We start from the raw sequence: 14,053 nt of genomic DNA, 5'->3' as shown, positions 1-14,053 counted from the left end.
TCTAAATGGTGTCATGGATGTCTTGGGAAATGTTTGACTATCGCCACAAGACGTCCAAGCACTAAGCATGCCCAAATCTCATCCATAACATACCTCCAACATGCCCCCTTGAAATATGGGCGCACTGAGATCAAAAAGCTTAGCATAATGTCTAGGAAGTCTGTTTCGAAAATTGGCACGTGGATGTTTGGGCAATTAAAATGTCCAAGTGCCAGTTTATTCAGGGTTTTATTTGACATCTTTCGTTTTTGAAAAATGAGCCCCATAGACTCCCAATGTCACATACAAACTGCTGAATGCTTCTTGCTTGATTTACCTGGAATAATAATTTATTATTGTGTTGAGTTCAGTTTGTGGCAGCATATCTTGGAGTGTGTTTTGTTGATTTACCTGGAAAACAGTGCAGTGGTAAATTAGGAAAGGTGTGATGACCACTGCAAACTAGAATGCCATCAAAGATGGCCGACTCCTGCTTTCCATCCTTTCCTGTGGTGACATCCCATTGACCGCTGCTGGAGAAGTCTGGACGCTTTTTGATGCTACACACGGTGGTCTAGAAGTCATGAGAAAATTCATAAGACCGAATTACAGTGATTCAGGACTTTGTCACCCTAAAGTATCTGTTCAGATATGGAAGTTGAATGAACCTATAATGTGTACTGTTAAAATAGCTACAAATTTCATGCCTAACCTTCGGGTGCCAGATTTAAGCCTGCTAAAATCTAGTGTAAATGATAGTACCCATGTTAGGCACGAATAGGCAGAATTCTGTAATTCTGTATGCAATTTGTTGGAATCCCCTGACATGCCCTTGGTCACCTCCCCTTTTGAGATATACACCATGGGAGTTAGGCGCCATGCCTTATAGAATAGCATCATCCAGATGCAAGTGCAAATTTTAATGAGTGCCAATTAACATCTATAATTGGTTGTGAGCACCCAGTTATTGATAGTTCAGAGCTCATTATCCAATTTATTGGTGCATACATCTTGGAAGGTCTATGTACTGACTTGGCTGTAACTAAACCTGTCCATTATTTCCTGCCTTGACCCACCTGGTTTGAATCATTGCATACTGCAAATAGGGGAAAGGGAACGGGACTTGATATACTGCCTTTCTGTGGTTACAATCAAAGCAGTTTACATGCTATCTACAGGTACTTATTTTGTACCTGGACAATGGAGGGTTAAACGACTTGTCCATACACCACTTCAACCTCCAGCAGTAATTCATCACTTTAAACTAAAGCATCCTAACTCTATATGTAGCGTGACAGGGAAGACCCTGCCACTGGTGCTTGCCCTGTTTCAAGCCCAGTAGATATGAAATCTGCTCCGGTTCCTACGGAAAGGAACAAGCCCACTAAGTCTGTCACTAGTCCAAAGGAAAAACAGGGAGTGCAGATAAGAAGGGATACTGCAGTAAGGGTAGGATTCCTGTTAACATCCCCTACCATTCCTTTTATAAACAGACTGCAGACTCTCATGTTAATCCACTAGTCAGACTAACTGACACAGAAAGGGTTAAAGAATGGGGTGGCTCAAAGAGAAATGGCAGGCTTTGAGCACAGCCGGTGGTTGCCCAGGGAGACAGGGCAAAGCAGAAACCTCAGAGGGATAAATTAAGCACAGCTGGAGACACGAGGAGGCAATAAGGAACTCTGAAGGGAGCAAGCTTCCAAGAAGGCAGAGAATGCTATGCAGGAAGCCTAGTTCCAATCCCTATGCCTCGCAGGAGCTTTGTTCAAGGGCCCAACAAAGCTGACAGAAGCACTGCTCCCAGGCAAAAACCAGCAGCCAGCATAGATTTATTTAGAACCTGACCAAAGAAGGCAAGAGTCTTTAGGTTCAGAAGGGGAGGAAGGGTTCTCTGGCGAAATTACATCTATGGAGGTAGAGGACAATTTCCATGACAAAATGGAGACTGAAAGTGAAATGGATTGGAACTCAGAAGCAGAGGAACATGTGTCTGAAGAATGCATGAGTGAGTAAAACACCATTTGAGAGGACAGCAAAGTATACTAACTTATAATAGGTGGCCCTAGAGTCTGTGAAAGTAGTGGTGACCATATGTGTGAATGTCTCTAGAGGATGAATGCGTAGCTTTGAGGTGAAAGGTGTCAAGAAGCCAGTGCCCCTTTAGCCATGAGGGCAAAGTGAGCTGGGGGATGTAAAAGGCTGCCTTGGTTGTTAGAGGAGATTGGAACCCTTAAGCTAGCTCAAAGCCTTAATATTCTTTATTTATTGGATTATTCATTACAATATCTTTGTAACAAAACATACATGAATGAACACAAAAAAAAAATACAAAATGTAAATTCCCAAACAGGAATTAAACATAATATATGAGGAAACTAATTCAACCGTATCCTAGTCCACATTAAAGCTGATCGCCAGTACAAATAAAACATCAAAGCAAATCTTTCTGTCTACCATCTAGGAACAGGCAAATGGCTATTATATGTATTATACATCATCCTCCAAAAATGAACTAAATATAAGGAATTAAACTTTCAACAAAGGTTTATCTTTAATAAAATCTTCCACCTGGGCTGGATCAAAAAACACATATTTATCATTTCCATATGAACCTTAATATTCTTAGAATGCATGATAGAGGGAACTGTGGAAGGAATAGGATCATCAAATCATATTGGGTGGATGGTTTCTCCCCCCCCCCCCTTTCCCACTAGCCCTGGTTTAGGAGCTGGTCAGTGGAATTTATGTGGTTTTAGGAAGTCAGGAGAGAACTTCCTGGATGGGTGCATAACATGTGATTGGTAGGGTTTTTGGGGGGAATCACATAATCAGAAATAAAATAAAAGCAGGGCAGCCTTGGGGCCAAGGGAACACTGGTTCCATGGACTATATACTGCAGAGACTGAGACATGGGAGCAACTGAATTGTATAAAAGAATGTGAGTATTTTGGATGAGTATTTTTATATCTCGTTATAGATATATATCCAATTACAGCATCTGGAGTTTTATAGGGAGCTATAACAACAAGAGGAACATGGGGTTTCTGAAAAAAGAAAGTTTTTTGGATTTTGTACAGTTCCCTGAGAACTTTGAGGAAGTATGAGCTAGACTGGAGGAGCCAGTTTCCGTGAATGGAATAGAATATGCAGTTAAAATTTGTACTAGTGGGAAGGTCTCAGGCCTAGATGGGTATACAAGGAAATATTTTATAAAATATTTGTTGGATAGGAGTCCCCTGTCTTCAATGAGAAAGGCTGGTATATAGGTCTTGTGTAGGTCATACAGACCCATTTGCAGTTAATCAGATGGTTTACCTGATATTCATGAGTATATCGAGTGAAATATGAATCCATAAAATACATAAAAATTTAATAAATACAAAGGAAAGTATATTAAAAATCAAGTCAGATAGTAATGCTGATAACACCTTACCTTAAACTGTATGTATTTCAGAAGATCAAAATTCTTTGCATACATCCGGAAATAGTTAATTATTTTGGAATTGTGCATATAATTCGGGAAGTCATCAGGAATGGGATAGTCACTGTAACACATCATCTCCTTTGATGTGTTAATGATGACAGATTTATAGATGCTGGCTCTACCATCTTCAGGATTTTCCTGCATCAAATGACAAAGAAAAGTCACAAGGTATTCTCCAATAAGCAAAATTTCTTCAAATTAAACTATCCAGGCTCAGTATTTAAGTGAGGGCCAGACAAGCTCTGCAGGACTACAAGGAACCTGCCTTTTCACAGCAATTGAAAACACAATATTGAAGCATTACCCCCCCTCCCCACACACACACACACACATACTGGCAGTAATGCGACCGACCGGAGGACTTTTGCCCAGCTAGAGTGAACAGTGCCCCTAAGAGTCTGAATCTTCTCCTGGTGAATGCTGAAGTGGTTTAACTCACTTGATGCAGAATTGGAACAGTAGTCATACAAACACACATACACGTACACACCAACTCAGCTCTTCCTCTCATGAACCCATGACGTTACACACAGATGGGGAGATGGAAAGAATTCCATTTGCCATGCTGTGCCCGCTTTCCTCACTTGCTTGAAAATGATATACTGAGTATTCTGAACTAGTACAAGGCTGACTTTGGTTCAAAACACAGCAGTTAGAATGATTTATGGCCTGAGGAAGTGCGACCATGCAACTCCTTATTACTGTGAGCTGCCCTGGCTCCCAGTTGAGGCCCGGGTAATTTTTAAGTTGGGATGTTTATATTATAAAGTCGCCGTTGGTGTTGCCCCTCTCTATCTTGTTGATATATTTGTTATTATGACTCATGGGAACAGTAGAAAATCTCATGCCCTATTTACGTTCCCTTCTGCTAAGGGCTGTAAAAGTACGAAACATCATGGGCATTGTCTTTCCTATCAAACAGCTCAATTCGACAAAGAATTTCGCCCATTATTGACCAGATCAACATCCTATAAACATTATAGAAAACTTTTGAAAACGTTTCTTTTTTCTAAATTTTTGGCTGGCTAATTCTCTGTGTATTATATTATATCTGTATTTTCTCATAGCGTAATCTTTTGTAAACCATATTGAACTAAGGGTTATGCGGTATAGAAATCTGTTATTATGTTATGTTATATAATTTTAATTAAAGGAAAAAATATTGGCAGAATTAAAATTTCCTGACTTAATGCTGAGTGTTAATGATCCCACAGAAAATACACCTGCAGAATGTTTCCCTTACGTTAAACCTCCATAGACCTCCAATATCATCTGATCTCTCGAAGCAGGTGGGTTCAAGTCCCTCATCCAAGCAGCATTTAATGGCAGTCAATCCACTTGACCCAGCTCCAATCACTGCAATCCTTTTTGTCATGGTCTTCATCGCCAAGGTTGGTGATGTTCAGCAGAATCTGTTCTGTATGGAGAAGACCAATTTTATAAGATGATATAGTCTTGTTTTATGCCTTGAAGCATAGCTTGGCTGCACATGTCTGTTGCATGAACCATACATAGGAAGGAAGGAAGGAAGATAACATGATGTAAATCAGCATTATACTGTATATTCCTGTCAATATTGAATTACAAAATCCATACATCTATTTGTAAGTGTTTATAAATTGTAAATGTTATTTCTGGCTAATTAGGGGTTCTTTGAGGGTGCAAAATCAACATTTATTAGTGCTTTCATATCGCTGGTTCAACTGCTATATGGAGAGTAACTCTGAACTCACCTGCCCGTTGATCTCTTGGGAATCGGTCACCCTGATGGCCAAAGACAAAGTACGCAGCCTAGGGGTGACCCTGGATGGCAAACTTTCGCTCTCTAACCATATCTCACAAGTAGAATCTGCCTTGTTCTACTACCTCTGACAACTATGTAAAATCAGACAATGCTTCTCAGAACCGGACTTCTCTCAGCTATTCTATGCCTTCATCCTCTTCCTTATGGACTACTGCAATGCGCTCCTAATTGGGCTCTCTGCAAAAAAATTTCCTTCAACTATAACAAGTACAAAATGCCACCATCCAATTCCTGAAAAATCTCCACATACAAGTCCCAATCACCCTGGCATTGCGCACTGCCCATTGGCTGCTGATCAACAAATGATGTATATTCAAAGGCCTAGTAATGGTCAACAAACTCTTCCACAACACGGTACTGGCTTAGAAGGCCTCCAAACACCTCAAATCAACTGCTTCGCTTGCAAGAAAAAAATGAATACATGTGCCCTAGCAGGATGGGAAAATATAAGAGAAGTGGAAAGTCAGTGGTCCAAACTGAAAGTAGCAATGGATCTTTTGTAAAAGAAAGCAAACAAAAGTAAGAGGAAAATGAAATATATATGGTTTACCAAACAAGCGTCTAAAGGCAAACTAGGCAACATTAATGAAGTACAGAAGAATATAGAAAAGAATACCGTATATAACTCAAAGAAGTAAAGAGAGAAATATGGCTGGCTAAAGTGAGAACAGAAGAAAAATGGCTAGAGACCTATAGAGAGGTGATAAGACTTTTTTCAGAATTGATATATGGTGTGTGATGAGGAAAAGGTGGACATACTAAACAAATACTTCTATCTTAGAGAAGGACCTCTGTTGGCTGACAAAGACATATATGGGAGTGGAGTAGATATTGCACCATTCATGAAAGAAAGTGTTTATGAACCACTAGAAAAAACTGAAAGTGGACAAAGCCAGATGAGATATATATCCAAAGCTACTGAAGGAGCTCAAAAAAGGTTTTAGGCCCTCTTGAAGAAAGATTGTATAATAGATCCTTGGAAAAAGAGAAAGTTTCATGGGATTGGAGGGCAAATGTGGTTCCTCTCCATAAAAATGGTGACAGACAAGAATTGGGAAACTACAGGCAAGTAAGCCTCATTTTGGCAGTAGAAAAAATTAAGGAAACGCTGCTGAAGGAAAGGATAATATAATTCCTAGAATCCAATGGCTTACAATATCTGAGGCAGCATAGTTTTACCAAAGGAAAATTGTGTCCAACAAATTTGATTTATTTCTTTGACTGGGCAACCAGAAAACTGGATGAAGGACATGCATTGGATGTGGTCTATTTGGACTTCAGCAAAACCTTTGACACGGTTCCTTTTAGGAGGCTTGTGAACAAATTGAGCAAGTTGAAGTTAAGACCCATAGTGGTAAACTAGATTAGAAACTGGTTGGCTGATAGATGTCAGAGGGTGGCAGTGAATGAAATTCACTTGGAGGAAAGAAAGGTGTGCAGCCATTTCCAGAAGCTGGGATTTGGCCTGTATGTGTGAAAGAAATGTGAATCTCATGGTAGTGATAAGAGAGGAGGTCAAACAATGGGCAACATTCCAGCTGGGAAGAAACATCTGTTGTTTATTGCAGAAACTAACAGAGTATGAGACAGGATAAAATAGTATATAAGAGGCCATCCTGGGGCTTTCTCTTTAGAATCGATCAGCGCACTGTAAAGAAATTGTCCCACGATTGACCCGGTTCTATCAACTGCCTAAAAAGGAGATTCCCGGTTGTGAGGAAATCGGCGTTGTTATAATCAATCATGGTGAGGTCATTCTGAATTATCTGTGCTTTGTATATCACTGCTTTACAATTTATGTAACCAATAAAGTAGCATAATTAGCCTTATCTAATATGTGTCTCTTTGTATACCGTGAAGTGCTGACTGTCTAACAAATTTGGCATTATAAAAGGTGAATAGCAGAGTGCCCCAAGAATTGGTACTATGACCAGTTCTATTCAACATATTTCCGAGTGACATTGCTAAAAGATTAGAAGGGAATTTCTGCTTTTTGCAGATGATGCAAAGATTTTCAGCAGAATAGACATCCCGGATGGAGTGGAGAATATGAGATGTGATCTAGAAAATTAGAATAGTCTGGCTGTTAAAATTTAAGAAGTATATAGAACGATGCACTTTTTGTTATAAAAGTTATGTATGGTACTGTTCCACTTTATGTGGCTAATAGATTTCTTATGGAATCTCATAAGTATAGTAAAAGATAACATGCCCTGTTCATTTTTCCATCTGTTCAGGGTTGTAAAAGCAAAAAATTTCTTGATCGTACATTAGCATGTCAGGCAGCTTCATACAATAAATAATTTCGACTGTTATTGCTTATGGCCTGTTCTTCTAAACATTTTAGAACTCAGTTGAAAACTTTTCTCTTTTCAAAATATCTTGATAATTAGTTCTATTATGTTTCTTTTGTTATTTCTTATATAATATGTAAATTGCATTGAAACTATGGTTACGCGGTCTAGAAGAATGATGTTAGATTATGTATAGAAACCCAAAATTCCATATTTGTTAGGGAGTGAGAGGCTGATAAGCACAGATCAGGAGAGAAACCTTGAGTGGCAGTGTCAGAGGACCTTAACCTTTTCCTATTGTGTGTCCCGGATGACGGGACATTCCAAAAATGACATAGACAGTGGATAAACAGTCTGTATGGACTAATAAAGAGCCAGGAACACAAAATATTTGAATTTACAGACGTATGACTTTTTTACATTATGTTTACAATAGCCGTAAATCATAACGGTGAATAATACAAAAATTTGCTAAAATAATTACGATTGGAACCAGCGTAACTTAAAATTTTTATTACGATAGTTAAAAGTTAAGATAGCAAAACAATGTGACAAGGCAGTGGCTGTAGCCAGAAAGATACTAGGCTGCATAGAGAGAGGCATATCCCAATAGAAAAAAGGAGGTGTTGACTACCTAAGCAGAAGTCATTGGGGAGGCCCTATTTGGAGTATTTTGTTCAATTTTGGAGGCCATATCTTGTTCTTGAGGCAGTTCAGAAGAAGGTGACAAAAATTATATGGGACTTGTGACAAAAGATGTATGAGAAGGGGCTTGAAGGCCTCAGCATTTATGTATTGTGACCTATTATCACCATCTTTATGAAGAGATTCACCCAAGGTAGTGCACAGCAGGTACAGTGTAACATAAAACTTACAATTTTAACACCACAACACTAGTAGAGTGTCATGTAATGTAGTCCTGTGTACTATAAGCTGAGGAAGACTGGAGCAGTGTGTTATGAAATTATATTTTTCTATAAACATGGAGGCATGGGACAGAGTGCTATGTGCCAAGGGAACTCATCAAACTCAAACAGGAACTGGATGTAATTAAAGTCACTACCAGGACTACACAGCATCCAATTAGTTTGTTTCCACTCGTATAAAGATTAAAACAACCCCAAAACACATAAACTACAGTATAACAACCCTACACGAGTCCTGAAAAATAAAGCTTGTTTGTCCTGCACACGTTTGACGGGTCACCGTACCAAATAGTTTGCGACATATCTCCTACCTCTTGGGGACACACCAGTGTGTCCTGGCAAACTGGTTGAGAATCACTATTGTAGAGAAGTATGCTTTATACAATATTCAAATCCTTATTTAATTGCAATGTGCTATATGGAAATTTACAGTACACAATAGTCTATAAGCACTGGTTTTCAACCCAGTCCTCAGAGACCACCTGACCAGTTGGGTTTTCAGGATATCTACAATGAATAGCCACGAACTTCAATTTGCTCAATATATTAGCATGCATTTCCTCCATTTGCAAATATCTCTCATATGTATTCATTGTGGGTATCCTGAAAACCCGACTGGCCAGGTGATCCCTGAGGACTGGGTTGAAAAGCAACAGGTCTTTAGGTTGCATAGCTCCAACCAAAAGTATGCTTAAGTATATTTCACACAGCATTGTGACTCCTCCCTAACCACACTATCCTATGCAAAAGGATATAACCAATAATATATCACCTGTCCCTCCCCTTAAAATATTATATTGAAGTATATGTAACACAACACTGACTCCTTCCTAATCACTACTCTATAAAAAAGTGTAGTACATATAAGTATATACCAGTGTTTCCGAACCCTGTCCTGGAGGCCCACCAGTCAGTCAGTTTTTGGGATAACCCTAATGAATACGCATGAGAGAGATTTGCATATAATGGAGGTGAAAGGCATGCAAATCTGCTCCATGCATATTCATTAGGGCTATTCTGAAAACCTGACTGACTGGTGGGCCTCCAGGACAGGATTGAGAAGCACTGATCCATACCATTTATCACCCATCCCTCCTGGTACCATTCCATGTCAAAATATATATCACTAGTCTTTAAGCCCATTACATTAACGGGTACTAGAATAGATGTGTCTGTCTCTGTCTTTCTTTCTGTCTTTCTCTCTCCTCGGCTGTCCACTACCACCCCTTCCCTGATCCTCCTGTCCGACAGCAGCCCTTTTCCCTTCCTTTTACCTCCCCACTGTCCCGCAGCACCCCTTCCCTGCTCCCCCTATACTGCAGTAGCCCTTCTACCTTCCTTTTACCTCCCCCCTGTCCAACAGCACCCCTTCCCTACTCCCCCTGTCTAGCAGTAGCCCTTCTCCCTTCCTTTTACCTCCCCCCTGTCCAGTAGCAACCTTCCTGCTCCCCCTGTGCAGCAGTAGCCTTGAAGTAAATTTTTTTCCTTCCCTGCTCCCCCTGTCCAGCATCTGCTAGGCCGTGCAGCCTCGGGCCTTTTGCTAGGCCGGCCCGACTCACAATATCGAAGTGGGCCGGCCTAGTAAATGTTCTGCAGCTGCTTGAGGAGGCCACGGCTGCTGCCACTGCTGGTCCGGGAGTGAGAAGAAGAGGCGCCCCGGCAGCAGCAGGAAGTCAGCTGGCATCGGAGATGGACGAAGAGGTGTCCCAGCAGCCTGGAGGAAGTTGAGGAAAGCGCCGCATGCGTGCAAACTGCCACAGGGCCGCACGCATGTACGCGGCGCATGTGCTGCACGCGATACACGCTGTAGTACCATGTCTCTGCCACAGAGCTACGGATCACGGAGGCAGGAATCACGGCGTGTCAACTGGGCATGTGCGGTAAGGGTTTTATTATTATTATTATTAATATAGTATTCTGACCCCTCCTTAATCTTCATGGATGGCATATAGTTCAGTACAATATTATCCAGGACGATGGATTATCCTTCCAACAGTGGTCAGGAAAAGTTTTTACAAACTAAGAATGATCAGATCGCTTGTGAGCCTACTAGAACCCTCTTTTCTCAATATCTTACTACACTCTTTGGTAATATCCCAAATTGACTACTGTAATTTCCTGTATCAGGGTATTTCTCAAAAAGAGATAAGAAGACTTCAAATCATTCAAAACACAGCAGTTATAACTAATATATAACGCAAAAAAATTTGATCATGTCACCCCCCACCCCCCTTGCTTATAAAATCACACTGGCTCCCAATCAATCATCGAATCATATATAAACCCTCATTACTTATCTTCAAAACAAAGTTAACACATACCCCGGAATTCATAGATAGACTTCTTATCCCACACTGCCCAACTAGAACACTAAAGATCTAGCAACCAGAATCTTCTGGTGGTCCCTTCCCCGCGGCATGTATTCTATGACACCACCAGAAAGAACATCTTTTCGGTTACCGCACCAACAATATGGAATTCCCTGCCCTCTCACCTTCGAGAAGAAATCTCATTGGACAAATTCAGAAATAACTTAGACCTTCCTCTTTAAAGATGCATCTAACAAGTAGACACTAGATCGCATCTAGAAGGAAGAGCATCTCCCCTTCCCAATGTGTTGACCTTTTACATTCTTTCTTTCCTATTACAAATTGTACTTCCCCCCCAATACAATTTGTATCTTGTAAGTCAGTAAAATCTTGTTACCTAATGTCTTCTCCTGAATTTTACTAGTCTTAATACTGTATACCACTTAGACAATTTATTTAAAGCGGTATATCAAATTTTAAATAAAACTTGATAAACTTAATATATGTGATAGACTAATTCGACAAATTTCTGAAGAGTAATTATTGTGGTATGAATAATATATAACATGCAGTTCAGTATTGTACTGGGAAGGATGATTTATGTACTAGAGACTACAGCATAGTATATAGCAGGGGTCTAAAATTCACGGCCTGAGGGCCACATGCAGCCTGCCAGGTCCTATTTTGAGGCCCTCGGTATGTTTCTCATAATCACAAAAGTCAAATAAAACCGTTTCTCGATCATATGTCTCTATAGCTATAAATGACAATATTATTATTAAGACTTAGCCAAAAGGAAAGATTTATAAACTATAAAGAGTTTTACCTCATGCAAAATTGTCATTTCTTTAATAAGACATGAACTATTTTTTTCTGAGGCCCTCCAAGAATCTACTTATCCAAACTGTGGCCCTGGTATATAGTATATCACTCATCCCTTCCTATACAATGCTATATCAAAGTATATGTCAAATTAATTAGAGACAACACACTATCTGCCATCACCCACCCCTCCCCATATAATACTATACCTAAGTATATGTCATGTGGTTTTTTGCCCCCATATTATACATAAGTATATAGTACACAGCAGTTGAAAGTATAATACCCTTCCTTTCCTGTATAATACTATACTGAAGTTTGTCATACAGGTCCTAGTTATTGTCATGTATAGAAGGTACATACATGGTACTCTACAGTATATATCACCCATCCTTCCCATGTTGTGCTTCTGAAAGAAAGCTTCAAGAATTTACACAGCTAAAATTCAATTTGAAAATCTACTGAAGAATCTCTCTCATAGAAGTGTAAACGGAATCTATTTTCATGAAGTAGATTTCACCTGTTTTATTTTTCCGTCCCCTGGGAAAGAAATGGCATTGAAATGTTTTGGAGGTGCTCCTAGATGTCTACGATTGCTCCTCGTAGTAGTTTTCCGTCACTGAAATAAGTTATTTTGTTTTCAGTCGAAAGCGATTCTCTTGACTCGGTGCTTATGGATTTCCTCTGAAGCTTCAAACTTTAAAAATCAGAACACTTGCAGAAAACGAGAGAAATACCAGGCGTTTCATATTCCACAACAAAGAAAAAAAATCTGTTTGATAAATCATTATGCTATAAGTATCGTAGAATTGTATCTGCCTTATACCATAGGAAGACACTTGCCTAAGTTTGCTCCCAGCTGTTTCCTCTGAATCTGCTTACACTGTCCCCAGAAAATCTTATGTACTGGGCTTTGCTTCTTGCAAGCCAGTTACCGCTAAACCAATAGGAAGAACTCTTGAGTGGTTTCCAAAAATGCAACTTTATGATTGCAATAGATGTGTGTGTTGGGGAGGGAGGGAGGGAGAGGAGAAGGAGGAAGGCTATACCAGCCAATTCTTAAATCAGCCTCAGAGTTGTTTTCCTTTTTAGCATTAAATACAGCTGGCAGTATGAGAAAGGGGAGGATTGTTCGCTACCCTATTTGCAGAATCTTTCTAAATATTGCTGGGCTTTCCTTTTGCTTCGTGAGATGATTATGGCATTAAGAGAGCTACAAATGCGCACATTTATGTGAACAGTTTGTGGTTTATCCAGTTAAATAGTAATTTATTAAGCAAAGCATAGCCTTGCGGTTAGACCAGCAGAATGAGTGAGACCCATGGCACGCCAGGGTTCAGATTCCACCAGCACTCTTGTGGCTCTGTATTTATCCCCCTCCTTCTAATTTTCTAGTGGCAGGGGTATTTTTACTGTGTCTAAATGTAACACCCCCTTGAGGGTGTTAACTGTGATGTGCTGTGGCCTTGGCTGCTCTTTTTCCAATAACTAGTAAGTTGGTACATTACTAAGTTCTAAGCTGTATGGAAGTACATTTTGTGAAATCCAACTTTTCCCTTCAGTTAGCTTTGCAGGGTTAAAAAAAAAGATTTGGATAACTTCCTAAAAGAAAAGTCTATAAACCATTAGCAAGATGGACTTGGGGGAAATCCACTACTTATTCCTAGGATAAGCAGCATAAAATCTGTTTTATATTTGGGGATTTTGCCAGGTACTTGTGACCTGGATTAGAAACATAGAAACATAGAAATAGACGGCAGATAAGGGCCACGGCCCATCTAGTCTGCCCACCCTAATGTCCCTCCCCTACCTTTGCCCTGTGAATAGATCCCATGTGCCGATCCCATTGGGCCTTAAAATCAGGCACGCTGCTGGCCTCAATCACCTGCAGTGGAAGACTATTCCAGCGATCAACCACCCTTTCAGTGAAAAAGAATTTCCTGGTGTCACCTCTAGTTTCCCGCCCCTGATTTTCCACGGATGCCTCTTGTTGTCGTGGGACCCTTGATTGATCACTGTAGAAACAAGATACTGGACTAGATGGATCATTGGTTTAACCCAGTAAGGATATTCTTATATTCTTGTTGAATATGGTAACCTATGAACTGAAAATTTCATGGGGAAGAGGGTTCCCAGACATTTGGCCAATAGATGATTCACTGACAGACATTTCGTCTCATGGACATTTAAGAACATAAGAATCACCATACTTGGACAGAACGAAGGTCCATCAAGCCCTGTCTCCTGTTTCCAACAGTGGCCAACCCAGATCCCAAGTACCTGGCAGAAACCCAAAGAGTAGCAACATTCCAGAGCTGAGCTTGTGATGTCATAATGCCTCATTCCACCAATACCTAAGAGACAAACTCATCGGTGATGTCACAGTGGTTTAACTGTTCTATACTTGGCTCACATAAGAACATAGAAATTGCCAT

The 14,053-nt window shown here is 40.1% G+C and overlaps 1 protein-coding gene across 3 annotated transcripts in view; it reads right to left on the bottom strand.

Moving 5' to 3' along the window:
- LOC117367999 (dimethylaniline monooxygenase [N-oxide-forming] 5-like) overlaps positions 1-12,797 on the bottom strand; it is a 29,996-nt gene extending 17,199 nt beyond the window's left edge. Inside the window, exons 1-4 of one of the 3 annotated variants that reach the window (XM_033961187.1) lie at positions 12,139-12,797; positions 4,707-4,880; positions 3,413-3,601; positions 391-553 (exon numbers count right to left, since the gene is read on the bottom strand). In XM_033961187.1, coding sequence (XP_033817078.1) covers positions 391-553; positions 3,413-3,601; positions 4,707-4,847 — 493 coding nt within the window. In that variant the 5' untranslated portion in view covers positions 4,848-4,880; positions 12,139-12,797. The remainder of the gene's footprint in view (positions 1-390; positions 554-3,412; positions 3,602-4,706; positions 4,881-12,138) is intronic. The other 2 variants (XM_033961189.1, XM_033961188.1) reach the window with 2 other exon arrangements.
- Between the last annotated feature and the right edge of the window lie 1,256 nt (positions 12,798-14,053).

Source organism: Geotrypetes seraphini, chromosome 10 (assembly GCF_902459505.1).
Source record: "Geotrypetes seraphini chromosome 10, aGeoSer1.1, whole genome shotgun sequence".
Taxonomy (NCBI): Eukaryota; Metazoa; Chordata; class Amphibia; order Gymnophiona; family Dermophiidae; genus Geotrypetes; species Geotrypetes seraphini.
Note: the sequence above shows the minus strand (reverse complement) of the source record. Positions and strands in the feature narration are given on the sequence as shown.